Consider the following 23063-nt stretch of genomic DNA (forward strand, 5'->3'; position numbering starts at 1 on the left):
ACAAAATTGTACTGCTATGATTCCTTTTTAACTGCCACGGGTTCCTGGAGTTTGAAGTTTGATGATTCTCTAGAGCTTGCTGGCTGAAAATTTTAAATATCCCCCCCCACCCAAATGTAAATCGTAGGATTCCATAGTAGCGCTGCCAGACTGAAAACTAGAGATTGTTCCGGTCCCTTTAATGGTTGTGCAGAAGAGAGCATCTCAGCAGGTGTGGCTTTTTACCTGGTTATATGGCAAGCAACACCTCTGAAATACAAGCATTAAAGGTACAGGATGTTGCAGTGGTAAAGTGAAATCACAGTGCTATAATCACGAAGTGTGAAAGGTCCTTATGTTTCTCAGGCTATCGCAGGACTGGCGAAGGGGTTGTCTGAGTCTGATCCTAGTACTGAGTCTCAGGGCTGGTCCTTCTTCTCCAGTCTGCAAGAATAGGAAGGCAAGAGAACTGTCTTGAAAAATGCGTATGCACAGAGAGCCAACATGGTGTAGTGGTTTGAGTGATAGACTAGATCTCTGGGAAACCAGGATTTGAATAAGGAAATTCACTGGATGGAGATGGGCAAGTCATACACTCTCAGCAAAGAGCTTCCTCTTTAAACAAATCTTGCCATGAAAACTCTTATGATAGGTTAATGTTAGGGTTGCCATAGGTTGGAAACAACTTTAAGGCACATAACAACAACATAATGTATTTTACTCATTTTTTATACATGGTGGTTTTGATTTGATTAGTGTAGGTAAGTTACTGTGGTTAATATTTAATGCATCTTGTTTACCTGGGACCACTCCTTGTAACATCACCAGGGGCTGTCTTTCCCTGGTAGCATCACAAATTCCGTATTTTCTAAGGGTTTGGCCCTGAAATTTCAGAGACTGGAATGGTCCTGACTTGACAAAAAAGACTAACTAGGAAAATCTGGTACTTGTGAATACTTATTTAACAATAATGCAAAAACTTATTAAACCATAAATTGCATGTTTTTACTACAATAATGCAATTTTAAACATTCATCGGAATAATGAAACTATAGCCTCATTCCTACTTACAGATAAATTGGTGTGTGATCTGAATCGATGGATCAATTTGATAGTGGAGCGTGGTTTCCACTACATTTGCCCTGATCACATTTTCCCCTCTAAAATAATCCACTTGTGGTTCACATTCATGCATGAATCGATTCAAAATGGACCCGCTCCAGCCGGCCGAAGGGCATATTTAAATTAATTCCGATCTACACCTGGTTCACACTTGCATGGAATCAATTTATCGAAAAAGACACGAAAAAAGTCAGCATCAAAAAGACGCAAGTTAAATGGGTCTAGTGCATGGTTCCCCTTATCGAATCGCTTCAGCGATTCGATTTAAGTTGGAACCAGGCTCATTTGAACTGGTTCAAAGTGAATTATGATCCAGTTTAAAAGGTAGTGGGAATGAGGCCTATATAAACCATCTAGAAAATGATCATAAAGTAAAAATATTGAAAAGTAACCATAACATAATGTATCCCATCCCTAAGATTTAACAAATCATTAAGGGAACAATCCAAAATGAATAAGGTAATGTCAACAACTCTAATACAAGTCCATTTAAAGAAGATATAAAGTTCATGTAGTTTATGATATAAGTTTTACATTGAATTATTGCATTTATATCCCACTTTTCTCTCCACAATGCGAGGGCTGGCAATAAAACTGAATAAAACACATACAACTAAAACAGAAAACAAGTAGGAGCATACAGGATTAATACACAATTTAAAATGCTCCAATAAATAAAAAATGTAACATCCATATGAATGAAAAGAGCTTAGAAACCTGTGTGTATGTGTGCTTTACTTATTCATTTCAATCTATAGCCTGGCCTTTATGTTTTCACCCACCCAAGGCATCTTACAAAATGTAATCAATACAAAATAAAATCACAAGATGATGGTAATAGCAGAAATCATAAAAACAGTAACAGGAGAACTTATAATTTACAAATAACAGTTTTCAATCTGTTTCTTATTTATTCCTAACCCCCTTTGCCTTTTTCTTCCCTACATGCTTAAGTGTTTTCTGAGTGTTGCTGACTAAAGTAGTCAACATCTTTGTGAAGCTAAGCAGTCAATAGTGAATAAGGACAACATAAAAGAAACCTGCTTTTAAACACCTGCTGGTTGACTAGATATAAAGTCATATCTTGTTTTTTTTCCTCTTAAATAAAAATTCAAATGAAGATTTCATAAAAATCTAGCTGAAATGAACACCAAATAATTTCCATATCTAAATCACACCTGTTTTATAATTGACAGATCATCATAAATGCCAGATCTAAAAGGTCAAGTTCCTTTACATAACTAGCTAACTAGGGGCATGGCAGCTTTTTATTATATTGCTGTATTTTTATAGTTATATGAGCGGCTGTCATGCCTTTTCGTTTTCCAAACAGAAAAGAAAAAATCCAAGTTTTATAATGAGGATGAGGACATGTCTTAAATTCTCTTATACAAAACCATACTTTGCTCCATGTTAATAAAAATCCATGTTTTAACTGGACATCAAAATGAAATCAGCATCATGTTCAATGAGAGCAGGGCAAGGGATCTACAAACAGAGTGCCCCAACAGCCATCCTCCTGCAGCTAGGAGAGGCTATAGCAGTTTGCATTGGCCAGAGACTACTTGGAAGGGCAAGATTCTGTCCCTTCTTTCCTCTCTCACCGCTGAGTTAAAGGAATGAAATTACTTTTGCATTTTAAACTTAGTTTGCAGCAACTGAAGTACAGATGGAGGTGGAAGGAGGAGGCAGGAACTGGGACATTTTAGAATCAGCTAAAAAAACAACAGGATGGCAGAGGATTAATTGGAACTCTTTCTGCCAAATCTGGACAGTTGGAGGGGATGCACAATGCAGGATGTGTAAACATATGAGGGACTTGGACTTTGTATCCCCATCTCTCACTGCCAGTGCGTGAGCTAGACATTTATTTGCCCACCTTTACAAACTCACCAGCTGTTCATTCAGTACCTATGCAAACAGGTTCAATACATATTAAAAGATTTACACTAGGGAAGTAAATCTTCATAAACCTGCAGACCTGAAGGAATAATTCTACATATTTCTTTTCACTAGGAGAAAGTCTAAAGCTGTACAGTTTGGGACTGATTCTGTGTAGTGCTGTTTTCTGTACAGGAGACATGTCTTCTGTGCAGAAATCTTATTTATTTATTTACTGAATATTTTTGAATGCTCTACCCACCTCTAATGTACATATAAAGGAATTCCTTCCTAAATCAAGATGGTGTGTCATGATTGTCCCAGGATCCATTCTTATGTGGAAGAAGACTGTGAAGTTTATCAGACAAGGGAAATTGGAAATATAATCCAGTGGCAATCTGAACACAATCATGGGGTTTCATGTTATTGCGTGATAGACTACCACACGCAATTTCAGGCAATGGCAAGCTATTTTCAGGCAATAGGAAGTCAGTTCGAACGCAATTCGAATTCACATAAATTTGCTGAACTAGCGAATTCATGTGAATGTGTTCTGGCCCCACTTTCCTTTCATTCGAAATTAAGAGAAATTCCTCCCGTGTGATAAACTCCTGTGTTCCTATAGCTACACATATGTCCATCCTCTTTATGTGATCTCTGGCATGACTGCAGTGGAGCAGGGTTCCACATGCCTTTTTTCAACATATGAAAGAGTCTTGAGTGAAGCCAAGTTCACAATGCTCTGACAAAAATGGTGATTTGTTTCCAGTCTCAATAAGCATTGTGATTGATTGCATATCCAAAGGCCCAATTCATCCTCTACAGAATTGCTGAGGACCATCCTATGACAGCAACTACTATTTTACAACTCCAGCGCCCTACATTTTAGCCTTCTGTCCAAGACAAATTCCAAAAAGTCCTCTACAGTCAGCTTTCTGTATCCATGGATTTTTTTTAATCTATGGATTCAAGCATCCAAGGCTTGAAAATATTTTCCAAAGAGCAAATTCTGATTTTGCCATTTTATATACAAGAGATACCATGCCATTATATTTAATGGTACTTGAACATCCATGGATTTTGTTGTCCATGGGGGGTTCTGGAACCAAACCCCAGCAGATACCAAGGCCCCATTGTATTTTGAGCATGACTAAGAAATGTGATTTTATATTTATATTGTTGTTTTTAGCTTTTATTTTGTAACACATAATATACAAAATTAAGGGAGGTTGTTTACCATTTTTATAGTCAGAGATTATCTGGGGCCACAGACAGGGGGTCTGAGGGTCTTCAATCCAGTGCACATCTGGACATCTCAAAAGTGATTAAATTGGTTTTTATCAATGGTGGAATAGTCATCCTCTCAAGGATTAGTTTATCATCCATACTCGTCTTTCTTTTCACTCTTATTGCATGACCCATTAAACAGTGGTAAACAGTAAATAGCGTGCCTTCTTTCTGCTTGTTCAATGGATGTTTTCAGCTGATGTCAGAATTCTGATCCAGTATAGAGACTGCAGAAGCAAAACCTGATGATGGATGTGAAAAGTGATGGTTACAATTATTATGTCTGTCCAACTGCCTTATACTTTATCAGACGGGGCTAGCTGACAAACTGTTCTATTTTTCCCAGTGGCTCTCTAGAGACTTATGAAGGCACCTTTCCAGATCTGTTATCCAAGTCCCTTTAACTGGTGATGCTAGGGACATAAGAAAGGCCTTGGAATACATAGAGCTGGAAGCAAGATGTCTAATTCATGATGATGATACTAACAATTTAAAAACCATGCAAACCCCATGTTTTAGCACTGAACCATAACGCTTCTATGAAAGCTGAATAGCAAGTGCTGCTCTATAATGGATACAGCCTGTTCCAATGCTCAAATATTATTTATCTTGGCCTACAGCAAAAGAATAACATGCCACCCTTCCTGCATGATTCTTTGTGTGATATTTAAAATTGACAAGGAAGGTTAGTTTTGAAAAAACAGGAAAACTGGTGTTCTTTAGCTTGTTTTGGTTCCCTTTGTTTACGATCCTTAGTTTTGGCTGCCTGACTATAGCCGGATGCAGCGATAGGGTAAGCAGGTAGATTCATTATTAGGGTTGGTCCTACCATTGGTGAAATTGAAGCAGCAACTACAGGCAGTTGTGGGGAAAGGATACTGGAAGTTCATTTGCTCCATATAATAGCAAACTGATATTTAATTATGTAGTAGGCTATACATTTTATAATACGTTTTAATAAATTTAATAAACACATATATCTCTTCACACAGGGTCCTTCTGCCACCAGCATCTCTACTTCACTCAGCTCTTACTTCTACAACTGTCTAACATTTGTTTTAGGCTCTGTTTTAGAGATGATCTTCCAAATGTTGTTGGACTGCCACTTCCAGCAGTCCTAGCCAGCACAGCAAATAGTCAGGCATGCTAGGAGTTGGAGTCCAACAACAATCCAAAATACACTGCAAAAATAATCCAGTTTGAGAACGCTTTAACTGCCCTGGCTCAATGTTAGGGAATTCTCAGAAATGTAGTTTTGTGAGACATTTAGCCTCTTCTGTCAGAGAGCCACAGTAAACTACAGCTTTATGTAGTTAGAATGAGTCATGGCAGTTAAAGCAGTCTCAAATTGGATTATTTCTGTAGTGTGTTTTGGACCAACATTTGGAGAGCTATATGACTCTCTGATCTATTTAATTATATCTCTACTGGTAACAATTAAGCGTCAGTCATGGATTTTTTTTAGTTGCAAATTTATGATGCTATAAGATTATTTTATTAATAACAAATTTATTATGCTATATTCACTTCCTTACCATCTTCCCTCTCTGTTACCGCTGTAACATATCCACAGTGTTAAAAGTTCAATGCCAGGTTCAATGCAGCATCAATGTGTTTCACAATGTATTTCTCTTACACATTACCTTATCTGACTCTTATTCACGTCACAAAGAGCACTTCTCCCTTTTACTCTTTCAATCAGTCTCCATCCTTATGCAAATATACTCTCCATCAGGCATTCCACACCTCTATCTTTCCAGGACGCCCTGACCTTACTTAAACCTATTAACTTACTATACAGAAGCACACTCTATGTTTATAACTTATGCAACATTGCAGATGTCATTTATTCCTTTGCCTCAGGGAACAAAAATATTTTGGGCTGGCCCCGTTGATTATACTGGAGTGATGATTCTACTTTAGATGAAGCACTTTGCCACTAGTATCTAAAATATCAATTCTAATGTCAGTTCTGCCTGGCAATTTGAGGGTTGCCTGTTCTGGGGTCACTAAATCCAATGAGTGGCACAGGGTCACAGCATCCCTGGTTCTTATGGTGCCAAATTCCCTTTATGCTTCAACATTTGCACAAGAAATGACATTAGGAACTAAGATGCTCTGAGCCTTAGGGGTTATTCAGATGGTGAAAATAATCCTGGTAGAATGTGGGTTAAATCTTTGTACTTTACATGAATTTCCAATGTATCTGATTAATTTGGGGGGGAGGCTGTCAAAAAAGCCACTTAAATCAGGATAATTGATGTCATTTCTCCCTCCAAGTTTTCCCAAATGATTCACATTCTTGGCTGTGTGAATAACCAAAGCAAATAGACCTGGGATAAAACTTTGAGTGTTTCAAATACATCAGCATCACTGATTCCATTTGAATGCTGACACGTATGAGCAACCAAAGCCACAGAGATGTGCATAGATGTGATTCCACAGTGTGACCAACAAACCCAGAATGTGTAAATGAAATTATTTGAAGCCTTCGACTTCACATTATTTGCATAGTTGCACTAAAAAAAAGTGCGAATGACCCTTGGAGAATGTCATAATATGGAGATATGTTTCTATATACCTCTATATTTAGAGAACAAGCCCTAGGATTCCAAGAGAAGCCCTTTTTCTGGTCTGGAACAAGCAGCTCATTATTTAGAATGTAATTTGTTCTCTATTGCATGATTCAGATACATGAGTTCTATTCAGGTGTCTACATAACACACACAATGGGGAAGCATAAGATCAAGAGTGCTAGCTGCCCCCCCCTCATTGCTAGAGTTGCCAGTTTTCTGCCTGAAGCAAAAAATTACGCTCCAATTCCACATTCCATGGGTCTGTTCACAATATGCAGTTGCACCACAATGATTCTACTGGAACTGCTGTAGCAACATCTTATGTTGCATGGATTCTCTGACTGAAAATTTTAAATACCCCTCTCTAAACTGCTATTCCCAGGATTCCAGAAGATGTCATGGCTTTTAAGTGGAACTATAGTGCTATAAATCTGTGGTGTCAAACAATGGCATCACCAGGTGGGTGCGGGGGGTGAGGACCACACCAGGCGACACCTTAATGGGTGTGTGTGTGTGTGACACCACTGCTTCTCAAACACTTATTTTTTGGCAGAAACAGGGCTGTGGCATTCATCTGCTTCCCTTTAAAATGCTTTAAGAGATGGTGGAAGTGGGATGAAGCTCAGTGGGAGGAGAAAGGAGAGGCTCCAGAATTTTTTAAAATTAAAATTTCAAATTTCAAAATTAAATTAATTTTTTTTAAAAAATAAAATTTTAAATCCTTTAAATTTTTCTTTAAAAAACATCACATTTTAACCAAATCTTCACTATGTATATGTAAATACATTTAGGTTGTGCATATGATATTGTAATTTGAAGGCATACTTTCAATTTTGCTAGTTGTTTTATGTCACAACTAGCAGCATTAGATTCAGTGGCATATGGGAATTACAATTTACTAGTAACATTAATGCAATAAGCATTGCTAAGGATTCTGGATGGTGTGAAATGGGAGGAGGTCAATTTGCACTGAAGGAATAAAGCAGTTTGACAACACTTTAACTGCCATGGCTCCATCCTACAGAATCCTGGGATTTGTAGGTTTGCAAGGCACCAATGCCCTTTAACAAAGAATACTAAAGACCTTGTAAAACTACAAATTCCAGGATTCCATAGGATGAAGCTATAGCATTTAAAGTTGTATCAAAACTGCATGTTTTGACACCCATGTTCAGTTGCAGGAACATATCCCGGTTCTTCACACTTCATTTCTACTTTTAGTATTAAATTTTCTGTTAAAGAAGTAATGCCTAGGGACACACTTACATGGTTGACTGAAGAGATCTTGTAGCACCTTGGAGACTAACCGAAAAAAAGAAGTTGGCAGCATGAGCTTTCATAGACTTAAATCTACTTCCTCAGGTGCATTTGGCTATATCTTTGAATTCTACCACATTGGTTAACTGAAGTATATGTGTATTGAAGGCAATGCTCTTGCACTGAGATTGATCCTGAGAGTGGAGAAAAGGGGTCAAGGAGAAAAGAGGCTTTATTGTCATTGGAGATTATCAGAAGGGGACGAAATGTCCTTGTCCCTTCCTTTTTCCGTTCTCATACAGCGATCGTGAGAAGATTTTCATACGATGTTCTGCTTATCTGGACATTATCCTGTCTGGAAAACACGATTGACCGTGATTGTACAAAAGACTTTCAGATGACATCATGCAAATCTCATCATTGTCCTGTCATTGTCCCGTCATTTTGCATTAACCGTAGTTCATGTAGTTCAGTGACGGAGGTAGAGAGGAACTGCTGGACCTCTTACCCTTTCCCTCCACCACTCCCTTTTCCTTCTGTGTCATGTCTTTTCAGATTGTAAGCCCGAGGGCAGGGAACAGTCTAACTAAAGAGATTGCATGTACAGCGCTGTGTAAATTTACAGTGCTTCATAAATAAAGGTTAATAATAATAATAATAGCACTGCAATCGGAAAGCCTTTCACGGGATCGTAGTCAAAGATGGGATAAAGACAGGGGAGCGATCCCATCCTTATCCCATCCCCGTGTGATAATCTTCGTTGCTGTGTGTCTTCAAGTCGTGCCAGAGCAGAATGGAAATTGTACACTTGCCCTACTACTCCCTTGCCCTGTGAGTCATTTGAACAGGGCAAGGATGACACAGAAACAAGTTTGCATCAGGATCTTGAAGCATGGCCTACCATTTAGCCTTCTTTTTCTCCCCAACTTATGAACTTCCATCCCAGGTCAAAGCACCCAGCCTGCCCCCACCCTTCAAGTTTGGTCCTTGGCTTGGCAACAGGAAGGAACCGGGGTGTGTTACTAATGAACACCAAAGCATTTCTTTCTGCACACACAGCAGCGGCGGGTGGTTCCTGTGGGTATTGTCAGCTCTTCAAACAAAAAAGTCATGAGAGAAGTGCAGTTTCTGTGCTTGCCCCTCCCTATGGGAGACCTTTCACCCCTCCTTTTAATTGCATCTGGAAAGGGGAGGGATGAACAGCCTCCTTTACTTACAAGGCCCTTGCAAGAAGAGCAGTTGCCTGGATGACAGACGGAGGGAGAAAGCTGTCAGAGTAGGTGAGCCCTGGATGTTGCAGAAAGTGGTCCTTTGGATGCTCCATTGCAGGAGACTCTGCCTTCTTGCAAACTCTCCAAAACTCTACCATTGACCTCCTCCTCCCACTGGCTTTGGTTTGGCTCCTGGCAGATCAGTCTTCTTCAGTAAGTGCACAGTGAACCTCTGGGAACTTTCTTCTCTTTTTCTTCTTCTTCCACCTCCTCCTTTGTCTTCTTTCTTCATGTGGTCCTTTTTTTGTTCCTGACTTGCTGTGAATGTAAGAGGAGGAGGAGGAGGCAAAAGCCCGGGGAAGAATTACAGATGCACATGGGCAGGCGATGGAAATTGTGGGTTTACAGTTAGTGGTCTGTGCTGAGTGATAACAAGCCAGCAGCAGCTTGTGTAACTGTGGCCTGTTGTTTCTTGCCTCTTCATACTGTTCAAGCTAAAAGGGAAAGCTTTATACTGTAATTACCTTTTGCAAATCAAGGAGGGGGAGACTCACAGCTAGTTATTGAAAGCTAGCTGCTGCTTTGGGTGGGAGGAATCTAGCACATGATTTAACATGATAGAAACACACATATATGTGTTCAAGTTCAAAGACATAGCCTTGTTAGTCTGTAGAATTATTGCTGTTGTTATTATTATTATTATTATTATTATTATTATTATTATTAAAGTTTATTTAGATATTGCCATAACTTTTACACTGTGCTTTGCATAGTAAGCAAGCAAAATACAGATAAAAGCCTGCCAACGGCATACAGTCTAAGGAAAAAGCAAAAATTATAAAGTTAACATCATATTAGGATCAGTATGTAGAGAGATCTTAAGAATACCTTTTAGGTTGCCATCATTTATACACTTTCTTGGGGATTACCCTTTCTGAACACAGTGGGATTTACATGTGAATCAACATGAAAAGGACTGTGCCACTAGAGTTGAATTCCATATACAGTATAACCCTGCATAAAAGGAAGTCACTGTGAAACCCAACATTCATTCAATGAAATGTTTATGTCTGGATGAATAACATTAAAAATGTATGATACCAGGAATACCTTTCCTGACTGTTTTAATTGTGTATGATTTTTTTAAAAAAACAACTCTTTTTAATAAATGCTTTAGTCTGTTTTAGAATAATGCTTTAACTCTTCATATTTAATGTTTTAAATAATGTTTTTATATGGTAGGCCAAGGTGGGTGAAAAACAAATCATAAATATAAATAAATGTAATTTAAGTGGCATTTCCAATTGCTGATTCAATATACATTTTCATACTTAGATTATTTAGGCCAAAAAAAGTTTTGGAAAAGAAGCCTTCAGTTTTGTAGGATAAATGAACTACTCATAAAAGAAAAAATATATATTTTATACTATTTGGCAGAGCTACTAAGGAACTAGCAAAACTACCTCTGAGTGTTGCTTACCTAAGAAACCCTATAAAATTCATGGGGTCACCATAAGTTAACCATCCACTTGAAGGCACACACTACTACTACTACTACTAGTACAGTACTTATTACCTATGTTACTACTATTATAAGATAATGGTTATTCATTTCTCATAGAAACAATGAATTCCTGCTACTTTTAAAGAAATACAGATGGCTCCCATAATACATGCATAAAGTCAACAGAAATCTAATACTTGTCATACTGAACAGCCAACTATTCAAGAGTTAAGCAAGTATTGAAAAGCGGTAGAGTTTCAGATAATTTTTAATTTGGCCCATTTTATCCCATCACACCCACACCCACACCCCCCCCACACCCCCCCCCACACATATATATATATATGGCAGTATCTGCTAGACTTGATCTCCTTTCATTCCCTTCTCCTTTTGTCACGTCTTTTTAGAGTGTAAATCTGGAGTGTAAACTGTCATATTAGCAATCTGTAAACTACTCTGAGAGCCTTTGTGGCTGAACAGCAGGGTATAAAAACTCTAAATAAATAAACAAATAAATAAATAAATAAATAAATAAATCTTTTATAGGGCCCCAAACCCCTAAAGGCACAAGATCCTCTCTGATCTTGGAAGGCATGCATACTTTGAAGGCAGATTGGCAAGACTGGAATATCAAGTGTTGCAGGCTATGTTTCTGAGGAAGAACTGACAAAACCACTCAGAATATTCTTTACCTAAGGAAACCCTATAAAATTCATGGGGCCGCCACAGGTCGATAGGCGACTTGAAACCAGACCCAGAGACACACATACATTAGTCTCAAAAGTGCATCACTTCTAAAAACTCAGTGTGAGATTTCTTCTTGCATTTCATTTAGAACAGAGTTGAACCAAAAACACAAAATACACCTATATACACCTATATTGTCCCAGTTTGGAATCATTTGGAAATTGAAGTTAACTCCATTTAAAACAAGAGAAATGATCTGGACCTTTTCTTCTATCCATTGACTATGTACATTTTTAAAGAGGAAAATGTTAATGTACAATTGAAAACTGATGCTCAGTGTTTTCCCCCATAATTTTTCAAGGAACTTATGTAAGGAATGGACAGATCTTGATTTGTGAGGTCTGTCAGAGCATGGAAATTTTACTTCTTTAGTTTACATTGACCATGCTGGTTGAGGTATTTGGATAGTTGTAGTGCAAAACAAACAAACAAACAAACAAACAAATAATTAAATTAAATTATTTCCATGCTCTGGCTCTGACTTGCTTTCACAGGAACTCAGAGGTACAATAAACAATAGTTAAGTGTAAATTGGTGACTCAGAAAGACACATAAAATTGTGTAACAACGTACATGTGATTGCATATCCAGCATATTTTTTTTCTCAGAATTACAGCCTGCACACAGATTTTCCATTCTGAGAAGCTTTTTAAAATTTCAGACACTTAATCAGGGGAAGGAGAAATTGATGTTTGTTTGTTTGTTTGTTAAGCTGTTGGAAATCAGAGAAGTACTTGTCAATCCAATACCAATCTGCAGTAGATCCTGATGGATATTCATTGTGCCCATATTTTATGTAATATTAAACCTGATGAAGCAAATGGTCCTTCCTTGGTCAGATAACATCCCTCAACAATTTGGGATCAGGATATATAAAATAGCATAACCTACTGTGTGCTTGTACTGTGTCCCAAAATCCACCCCTGGGACTCCTACTCTTAGCTTAAGAGCAATCATACAGCCTTTTCTGTTCAGTCCTACACTCATAAAGATTTATATTGGGTTTTTAGCAAAATTGTTTAGAAATCTGAATCAATTTTTTTCTGGTTTCAAAGGCATTTGGCTAACTGAGGTTACAGTCTTATATACCCTGGGAGTATGTCTGACTGAGCTCAGTGGCATGCAAGTAGTTGCAGGCATGTATAGGGTTGTGCTGTGAATGCTATTGTATTTTCGTTTGCTATTCTCTCTTCTCCCCAGAAATAGGATTAAATATTTAAGATATGAATAAATGAGAAAAAAGCCATTGCATCAACAGCATTACAGTTGAGATGGCACAATTTCCATATTTCACTGTCTGGTGACCTTACCTGATCACCTTACCTATTGTTATTAAAGTTGCTCTCCTTTTTCCAGCACCATCTCTGTTGTATTACAGATTAATATGCATAGAGTATGCAAAGGGATCTTGGAGCACCTTTGAGACTAACTGAAAGAAAGAAGCTGTAGCATGAGCTGTTGTAAATTTCATGCAATCAGCTTCTTTCTTTCTTTCTTTCTTTCTTTCTTTCTTTCTTTCTGTTAGTCTCAATGGTCCTACAAGATCCCTTTCCATACTGATTTTCCAGACTAACATGGTTATGTTTTTCAATTTTGACATGCACACGCTTAGCAATAAAAACTTTAGAATGGAAATCTAAATAAAAATTCAGATGCCCCTACTATTTCTTTAAGTGGCTAGTCTAAACTTGACCATATAATATCTAGTCAGAAATATCTAAGTTGGACCTCCATCACAGTTATCATGTTGTTATCATTAACTGCCTTCGAGTCGATCCTTACTAATGGTGACCCTGTGGATGAGACACCCCCAGGACTCCCTAACCTCCACTGTTTTGTTTAGGTCCTGCAAATTAATACCCATGACCTCCTTATTAGAACCCAAAGATATAGCCATGTTAGTTTGTAGAATCACTGAGGGATCTTGTAGTGCCTTTGAGACAAACTGAAAGAAAGACATTGGCAGTATGAGCTTTTGTAGACCTAAGTCTACTTCCTCAAATACACTGGAGAAGTAGACTTAAGTCTACGAAAGCTGATGCTGCCAGCTTCTTTCTTTCTTTCTTTCTTTCTTTCTTTCTTTCTTTCTTTCCTTCTTTCTTTTGTTCTTTCTTTCTTTCAGTTAGTCACTCTACTCCTTAATAGAATCCATCCATCCATCCATCCAGCATGCAGTGTCTCTTTACGTCCCTCCATCTTTCCTAGCGTTATAGTATTTTCTAATTAGCTGTGCTTTCTCATGATGTGACCAAAGTATGACAGTTTCAATCATCTTGACTTTCAGAGGAATTTCAGGCACGATCTGTTCTAGGACCCATTTGTTTTTCGTTTTGTTTATCCATGGTATTGTCAGCAGTCTTCTCCAACACCACATTTTAAATGAATTGATTTTTAAAAATCCACTTTCTTCACTGTCCAGCTCTCACACTGATACATGATGATGGGGAATACAGTGGCTTGTACAATTCTAACTTTCATGCTCAGTTGCATATCTTTAGTCTTTAGAATCTTTTCTAGTTCTTTCATAGCTATCCTCTCCATTTCTAGTCTTCTGATTTCTTGACTGCAGTCCCTGTTCTGGTCAATATTTGATCCAAGGTATGGGAACTCTTTTGTCATTGTCTAGGCTGAATTTGTGTAGATCCTCCATGCTCATTATTTTGTTTTCTTTATGTTCAGCAGTAAGCCTGCCTTTGTACTTTCTTCCTTCATCTTCCTGAGTAGTTGTTCTGTACAGTTAACATACTGATTTGCGGGGGGATCTCACATTTATAGATGTGAACTGGAAAAGAAATTGAGATCTCAGCTATGAGAGCAAAACACTTTATGAAACCGTTTTCTTTTCAGATTTCATTTGGTTTCATATTTCCTGTCTCTGATCTTTTATGCTCCCTTTCTGTAGGACATCTTACTTCCCAACAAATAAGCATATCTGTCCCTATATTTGCACATAGCAAATTAAGGCTTTCATCTTTACTTGAACATTTCCTGCCTGATCATCTCCCCATTTCAATATACTTGTATGTTTCCCACTAGACTTTCCTAGTCTCTCTGTTTTGGAAATCAAAATTACTGACAGGTTCTGTGTACCTTAAATATCTAAAATATTATGAAGCCCTCGTATATGAAATAAATAATAATGAAGTAGCAAATAGTAAAAGGGTACAATGTTCATTCTTGGTATGGGCACTATGCAGAAAATATTAGCCATCAAAACCAACAGAATAGTATCTAGAACTAATGTATCTCATTGATTTCAGTGTGATGTGATCACCAATGAATGTTATGCAGCTCAGTGGCTGGTGTACACAGAGTGCTAGATTGGACAATAAGGGTGGAGTCTTACTGCTTTCCAGATATTATTGGGTTGCAAGTCCCAAGAGCCCTAGCCAAAAGTAAAAAAGGCTGGGAATTGGAATTCAAAAATATTGGGATGGTTCCCACCTATTCTACAACCACAGACACTTACTGAGCATAGAAACAACACTGAAAACACTGAATGTGATGGTCCACAGTCTCTGTTGAACTGTCAGGGTGCATCTGTTTCTTGTGTGAGATCCAGCTTGTAGTATGGCTTGGAAATGTGCATGAAAAATGATGCTTCTGATGCTTATGGATGTGAATACTGGAGCACAAGAAAGCTTCTCCTGTATCTACCAGATTCTCCTGTGAATAGGCTCTGAATATGCACTAATTTCTGAAGTTCAGATCCTATGTATCAGCTATACCTTGTTGCTTGCACAGTGTTGCCAGTTTTGCCACACTGGGTTAAAGTTCAACAAATTTGCAGATGACACCAAATTAGGGGGAATAGCTAATACCCCAGAGGACAGGATCAAGATTCAAAATGACCTGAATAGACTAGAAAGCTGGGCCAAAGCTAACAAAATGAAATTCAACACAGAGAAATGTAAGGTATTGCACTTAGGGCGGAAAAATAAAATGCACAGATATAGGATGAGTGACACCTGGCTGAATGAAACTACGTGTGAAAGGGATCTAGGAGTCCAAGTAGACCACAAGTTGAACATGAGTGAACAGTGTGATGCGGCAGCTAAAAAGGCCAATGCTATTTTAGGCTGCATCAATAGAAGTATAGTGTCTAGATCAAGAGAAGTAATAGTGCCACTGTATTCTGCTCTGGTCAGGCCCCACCTAGAATATTGTGTCCAGTTCTGGGCGCCACAATTCAGAAAGGACATTGAGAAACTGGAGCGTGTCCAAAGGAGGGCGACAAAAATGGTGAAGGGTCTGGAAACCATGCCCTATGAGGAACGACTTAGGGAGCTGGGGATGTTTAGCCTGGAGAAAAGAAGGTTAAGAGGTGATATGATAGCCCTGTTTAAATATTTGAAAGGATGTCATATTGAAGAGGGAGCAAGCTTGTTTTCTGCTGCTCCAGAGAACAGGACCCGGAACAATGGATGCAAGCTACAGGAAAAGAGATTCCACCTCAACATTAGGAGGAACTTCCTGACAGTAAGGGCTGTTAGACAGTGGAATGCACTCCCTCGGAGGGTGATAGAATCTCCTTCCTTGGAGGTCTTTAAACAGAGGCTGGATGGCCATCTGTCAGGGATGCTTTGAATTGGATTTCCTGCATGGCAGGGGGTTGGACTGGATGGCCCTAGTGGTCTCTTCCAACTCTACGATTCTATGATTCTATGATTCTATGTTGATATTGTTAGCACTTGGCAGAGGAGGTACTGTGCCACATTAAGATATAAAAAGGAGGAAGGAAGTGGGAGGAAAACAAAGGCAATGTGGCATAACCTTTAAGACTAACTTTTTAACATTTTTGCATGAGTTTTCATCGATATAAATCCGCTCAGTACTGCATCTGAAGAAGTGGGTTTATATATTAAACAGAGGCAGGATGACCATCTGTCAGGAGTGCTTAGATTTTGTATTCCTGCATAGCAGGAGGTTGGAATGGATGGACCTTGAAATCTCTTCCATCTAGAAGCTGAGAATCAAACCCTGATCTCCAAAGTTGTAGCCCAACACTCAAACCACTATGCTAGACTGCCTTATCAAACTACAAAGTTGAGGATTCCACAGGAGGTGTTACCATGGAAGTAGAAGTGGAATCATAGTCCTATAAATGTGTAGTGTGAATAACAGTGTAGAATTGAAAAGGCCCTACTTCTTGCCAGTTTCTCCTTCTCCTCTTTTTTCTGTAGTTGCATGTGAGGGAGAGGTCTAGGGAGGCATCTCCAAGGCTCTATCTGCACTGCAGAAATAATTCAATTTGACACCACTTTAACTGCCATGGCTCAGTGCTATGGAATCCTGGGATTAGCAGTCTATGGTTGCACCAGAGCTCTCTGACAGAGAAGGCTAAATAGCCCATAAAGTTACAAATCCTAGAATTCTATAGCATTGAGCCATGGTAGTTAAAGAGTTATCAAACTGGATTATTTCTGCAGTATGGATGTAGCCCAAGATGCTGTTGGGCATCCTGCAGATTGGAACAAGTGAGAATATTTTTACGTTTTTATTTTATATATGTATATCCTGTATTTCAGATAAAGTCCTGGCTGAAACTGACTTAGGACAGGTATAAAAAAATTGCAAAAAGGACACAACAAAACCAACCCAGGACCTGCTTCACAACCTTCCCCTGTCTGCTAAAACCTTTCCAGAAGGATGTTGGTCTCAGGGAGCAGAGTGTCTGACAGCTTCTCTGTCTGCTTTCTTATTTCTTCTAAAATCTTTCCAGTTGGTGACCATAAGACAAAATCATCATGGGGGTTTCTTGGCAAGATGTGTTCAGAGGAGGTTTGCCATTGCCTTCCTCTGAGGCTGAGAGTGTGTGACTTGAATATGGTCACCCAGTGGGATTTGTGGACAAGCCAGGAATTGAACTCTGGTCTCCAGAGTCAAACCATGATGTCACGCTGGATCTCTTGAGCTGGATAGAAGCAGGCAAATAAATCTCAAGGTGGGATTCAAGGGGAGAGGAAAAACGCTGTATCTGGAGAATGCATGCCTGAATTTGTCCCTGATTTGTTACCCGAGGTTAGGCTTTCAGCTTGGTATATGGTTGGCCCAGCATTCAGGAGTACTGGAGTCTATCAGGAGTTCCTCAATTAGTCAGGAGAAAGTATCAAAGGTTACAATTTATTCCAGTACTATTTGTTGCAGTTTTACTTCCTGTTGCATAAAGGATCAGTGACTTACTTGATTGACTCTTCCATTGTTGGCTTTGGGGTTATTCTGGGTGACAAGAGACATTTCATCCTCCCCATCCAGCTATCTGTAGGCCCTAAGGATAGAACAGAGTGCTAGAGAGCTGCATTGCAAGATACTTTCAATCAATTTGTGTGAATTAGCTTTACCCATTAGCACTGACTCTAGATGTGTCTTTGTGGCCCCATTATAACCCTTGTATCACCAATACTGAGAGGAGGAATCAGTGTTGTGGTTCAGATGCACAAAGATGCATTATTATTATTATTATTATTATTATTATTATTATTATTATTATGTTGCATTATTATGGCAGTACGTAGATCATGTAAGCAGAAGGGAAAACATAGCTTGGAGTCCAGGGTTCGAATCCCTGCTCAGCCATGGAAACCCAGTGGGTGACTTTGGGCCATTCACACTCTCTCAGCCTCAGAAGGAGGCAAAGACAAACTCCCTCTGAACAAATCTTGCCAAGAAAATTCCTTCATAGATTTGCCTTAGGATCGACATACGTCAGAAACGACTTGAAGGCATACAACAACATATTTCTGTAAAAAGTGTGGCTTCACCCTCTTCCAATAGCAAGTGAGATTTCTTGTTTAACACGGACTAGTCTTACTTTTTGTTTCCATCCATGCATGGTGATGCAACTGCCTCACAGCTTGATGGCATTGGATGATTATCTGACAAGATGTCTCCCCTGACGCATTCACTGCGAAGTATCTAAAGAATTTCCCACCTCCCAAGGCCTATTGGAACAGATGCTTCAAATAAGCTCTGGAAACCTGTTGCCGATAGGACAAATCATGGAACCTCAAGATGGCAGCTATGGTGCTGAACATGGTGTGAATGTGTCTGATTTCATTCTGTCTTTAAATAGTACAAGCAGGGAACTGGATAAGAGATAACCCAGGAAACTGCGGTATCTTACTTGGAGCTTAAGGAGCAGGAATGGGTGATGCAGGTGACAAAATAAATAAGTAGCCTCTGAGCCAGACATCAGATCCTTTCTGCACAAAGGATTCTAATAGGTAATCCAGAAATTTGGAGATGTAGCTGTATTAATCTGCAATATCAGTATGCAAAGGGATTTTGTAGCACCTTTGAGACTAAGGGGCTAAACAGACTGCAATAAATGCCAGCATCGGGGCAGAGTGTGGGCATGGTGACTGCATGCCACATGCCCCCAACTTCGCCCTGATGCTTGCGTCATGCTGCCCACCCAACCAGACAGTGGGTGGCATCACACCATTTCTTTGGTGCAGCATTTAGATGCGTTGTGCCAAAGAAACCTTGAAAAGCCACTGTCATGGCAGCAAGGGCGCCTTTTTGCTGGTGCTAAAAGGAGTGGCATTTTGCCGTTCTTTTTTAGTAGTGGCAAAGTGCTGGATCGGGGTCGCAGTGAGCAGTTGCCACGGCCCCATCCGGTGAAGAAAGGGGCAGCGGGACATCACTCCAAATGGGTGGTATGTTTTGTCCCTAGCTGAGCAAAAGACATTGTAATATAAATTTTCATAGACTGACCATGCATCCAAAGAAGCAGACCATGTCTACAAAAGCTTATGCTACAACCAGGATGACCAGGCAGCTTCTTTTTCCAGGACATGTCCTACATTTCAGCCTTCTGTCCAGGAGGAATTTCGAAACATCCTCCAGTTTGAGCATGACAAAGAAGCATGAATTTACATTTATATGAGCGTTTTGAGCTTTTATGTTGCAATGTTCTATATTTTTCTTGAACGTCCTACATTTTGTGATGCCTTGATCTCCTTTGTGGTTATGGCATCTACAGTACCTTTTGATTAGGTAGTCTCCAGAGTGCTAAAAGGTCCCTTTCTTTGTTTACAGATAATCCAGAAAGTGAGACCAAGTGTAGAATTGCTTAGAAATTTGGAGGAAGAGACCTTTGGGCACAACTTAATACTTCTGCAACCAGATATACTGCTTGTATCAGAATAATATGCTAAACACTTAAAAATCACACAATCACTTTCTTTCATCCCCAGAATCTTTCTTTAACTGCCCTCTTTTTGTAAATAGGTTCAATGGTAATTGATTTTAAAATAAGGGGTGGGAAACTGGTGATCCTGAGAGCCAATGTCCTGCCCCAGGAGCATTTGGGGGCTAAATGTACATTCAGGAAAACCTGGAAACTGAAGATTTTGGGGAAGAGCAAGATGGATGGCTAAGATCTGTGTTTGAAATGTTGATAAGTTGTCAGTTAAATTCAGGCAGGGAGAAAGCTGGGCTTAATTTGTTCTTCTACAGAGCAAGCCCAACTTTCCCCCATTGTTTGAACATATTTGACAGACATAGTTATCAGTGCAGTAGTTCAAACACTGATCTTAGTCACTTCTCTCACTCCTCCTTCTGTGGCCTGGGACTCGATTCATTTCTCCTCCCATTAATGAAGTGTAATGTGCAAACCTATATATATATATATATATATATATATATATATATGAAAACCTGTCACTAATACATAATCCTGTTAATGGTCCACAGAAGTAAAGCTCCTCCAGAAAGATGGCTCACAACCCACAAGTCAATATCACATTGACGGAGTCCAGTACGAATGGTGTTCCAAGTAGGAAGTTGTCTACCTGGAGCTCATCAAGGGCCACCACCATTACCTTTCACAACATCTACTACAGAGTGAAGCTGAAGACTGGTTTTTTTGGTTGTCGAAAAATAGTTGAGAAGGACATTCTGAGGGATATCAAGTAAGTATTTTTCAGACAGTTTGTCTGCTTTCCCTGTTCTAAGGCTATCTAATATTGCAACAGTATCAACTTTGGCCCATCTATGCCTGCCTTTTTGACCCACTTCGTAATTATCTGTGAACCATCTATTAGCCCAACTACTTGATTGACAGAGCTTGACAAAGTTACTTTTCAGGGATTACAACTCCCTGTGTCCATTCTGTGTCAATGGAGTTTATCACACTAGCGAGATCCCGCGGGAAAATGGGAGTTAAATGCAATATAACGCGAAGATAACCAGGAAATGCCCAATGTTTATCACATGACGTCACAGTTAACGTGAAATAACGTGAAGTTAATCTGAACGTAAAGCAGAGAAAACCAGCAGCTTTTAAAATTTGGAACAAACCGAATTTAAACAGCTGCTGGTTTCCTCCGCTTTGCGTTCAGATTAACTTTGTGTTATTTTGTTTTAGCAGCAATTACTGTGATACATTTTCTGAATTTGCAAGTCCTGTTTAAATTTGAATTTAACTTAACTCTCGTTTAACTCCCGGTTTCCCGCGGGATCTTGCTAGTGTAATAAACTCCAAAGATGTGGCTTTGTAGATTTGTAGGACAGATGTGGGAGGAGAGTATCTGATCTGCTGTTACAGTCGGCCCTTCTTATACACGGATTTTTTATACACAGATTTAAGCATACACGGTTTGAAAATGTTACAAAAAAGTATAAATTTACTTTGATTTTCCATTTTTTATAAGGGACACCATTTTGCTATGTCATTATATGTAATGGGACTTGAGCATACACGGATTTTGTTATACACGGGAGATCTTGGAACCAAACCCCAGCGTATAACAAGGGTCCACTGTACTATCAAAGTAAATTAATCAGGAGACATTTTCCTTAATTTCAGTGGGTTGTATCCCTGGAGGCTTTGTGCAATTGAACAGTGTTAATCTTGCTCACAATGAGGCACTCACTTTTCTAGCAGTCCCATCTATCTACTTCAGTCTTCCACCTCATGACCTATACTGTTCTAAAGGGTCACTCAATAATTAGAAATGTTTTCTGGGGCATACAAGGGGGATTTTAGTGTGTGTAACAGGGTGAAAATCAGATGCATTGTCTTGTGCAAGCAGAAGTGGTTTTCTCTAGCTCTGCTGAATATAGCACAATAAGCAATACTTCTTGCTTGCTTAGAAGTATACACAATATGTGATGACAATGTTGGGGTGGGAAGAGCAGCACATTGTAAGAAAACTCTGGTGCTGACATTCATATCTGGAAGATGCATGTTCATGTGTTGATAAAGCAATAAAATCTGTTGACTGCTGCACAATGAATGGTCTTTTACTTTCCAGCCTTGGAGTAACCCTTTTTGGTACAACAAAGGTCTAAGATGAGACTTTTGCAAAAATCAGAACCAATAATTTCCTGTTGTTGCCAGTGATTTCCTTTATAAGAGAGGCAGATTTGTTCACATTGGTCAGGAGAGGGTTAAAAAAGAAAATAAGTTTTAAGATAGCTGAAAAGTCCGATATGCTTCTACTGAATTTCTTGGAAATCGCAGCTTGTCAAAGTGTCTCCACTCTGAAACGGATTTAACATTGATAAGCAACTATTAAATGTGTTTCGTTTGGCACGAGACTTTTTGTCATCTTTCGCCCCACTTTCTTTAAAAAAGAAACAAAAATGCAATCCAAACAGACAAGTCATTGCCCAGATTGAAAAGTGATTGTTTCTGCAGAAACTGGAAAGAAAACCTAGAGTTTTCATTTTTTTGGCTCACAACTCCCAGAATCCTCAGCCAGCATGGTCACTAGCTATGATGACTGGGGATTCTGAATGCTCTCCAAAATGTAAGGCTCCCCAGTTCTTAGAATACCTGTTCAGATCAAGCAAAGACACAGTTTTTTCTTGCATGTTTGTTCTTTCTTCTAGATATTTGATGTCCCTTCAGTGTTTGAGGATATGAAATCATAAAAGTTCAACATGTCTATAAATAATGAATTGCATTGTGTTGCCATGTGTGTGAAAGGTAACAGGCTCACTCCCTGCACTGTATTCCATAATGAACATTACACAAGCTAAAACAATGAGTTATGAAACAGTAGTTATCTAACAGAGCTTGGAAAAGTTACTTATTGGACTACAACACCCCAAATCCCTCAGCCATCAGGGTCACCGCAACATGTCAAACTGTTCTGAACTGGACTATTTTCTTTAAAACACTTTTGTTTCCCCTATATTTTCCTTTCTTTTGCACAGTAGATTGGCTGAATTATATTGCTCTTTGTGTAAGAGGTGACAGAGTCACTCCCTGCAGAATATTCCATAACGTACGCTTACATAAACTCAAACAATGTGTTATGAAAGCAAAAGTCATCAGCTGTAGCGTGCCACAGAATAAATGTTAACGTTTCCCATCTGTGAATCCATGGTTGTCCTTTTCTAAAGAGAACCTTTTTAAACACTTCTGTACACCTACTTATTTCCTTCATTGCTTTTCACAGTATATGAAGACATTTTAAAAGACAATGCAAAATTTTTGCATATTTACAACAATGCATTTCATTTAAAAAAATTTTTTTTACAGCCTTT

General features: G+C 38.9%; 1 protein-coding gene across 1 annotated transcript in view; it reads left to right on the top strand.

Annotated features, from left to right (window-relative positions):
* The first annotated feature begins 9340 nt into the window (after window positions 1-9340).
* LOC149313154 (broad substrate specificity ATP-binding cassette transporter ABCG2-like) overlaps window positions 9341-23063 on the top strand; it is a 46683-nt gene continuing 32960 nt past the window's right edge. Inside the window, exons 1-2 of the mRNA XM_089526142.1 lie at window positions 9341-9526; window positions 20262-20479. Of these exons, the coding sequence (XP_089382268.1) occupies window positions 20283-20479 (197 nt within the window). The 5' untranslated portion in view covers window positions 9341-9526; window positions 20262-20282. The remainder of the gene's footprint in view (window positions 9527-20261; window positions 20480-23063) is intronic.

Source organism: Sceloporus occidentalis, unplaced genomic scaffold (assembly GCF_023333645.1).
Source record: "Sceloporus occidentalis isolate IW3139 unplaced genomic scaffold, rSceOcc1.0.p SCAF_5, whole genome shotgun sequence".
In the NCBI taxonomy this organism is placed as follows: domain Eukaryota; kingdom Metazoa; phylum Chordata; class Lepidosauria; order Squamata; family Phrynosomatidae; genus Sceloporus; species Sceloporus occidentalis.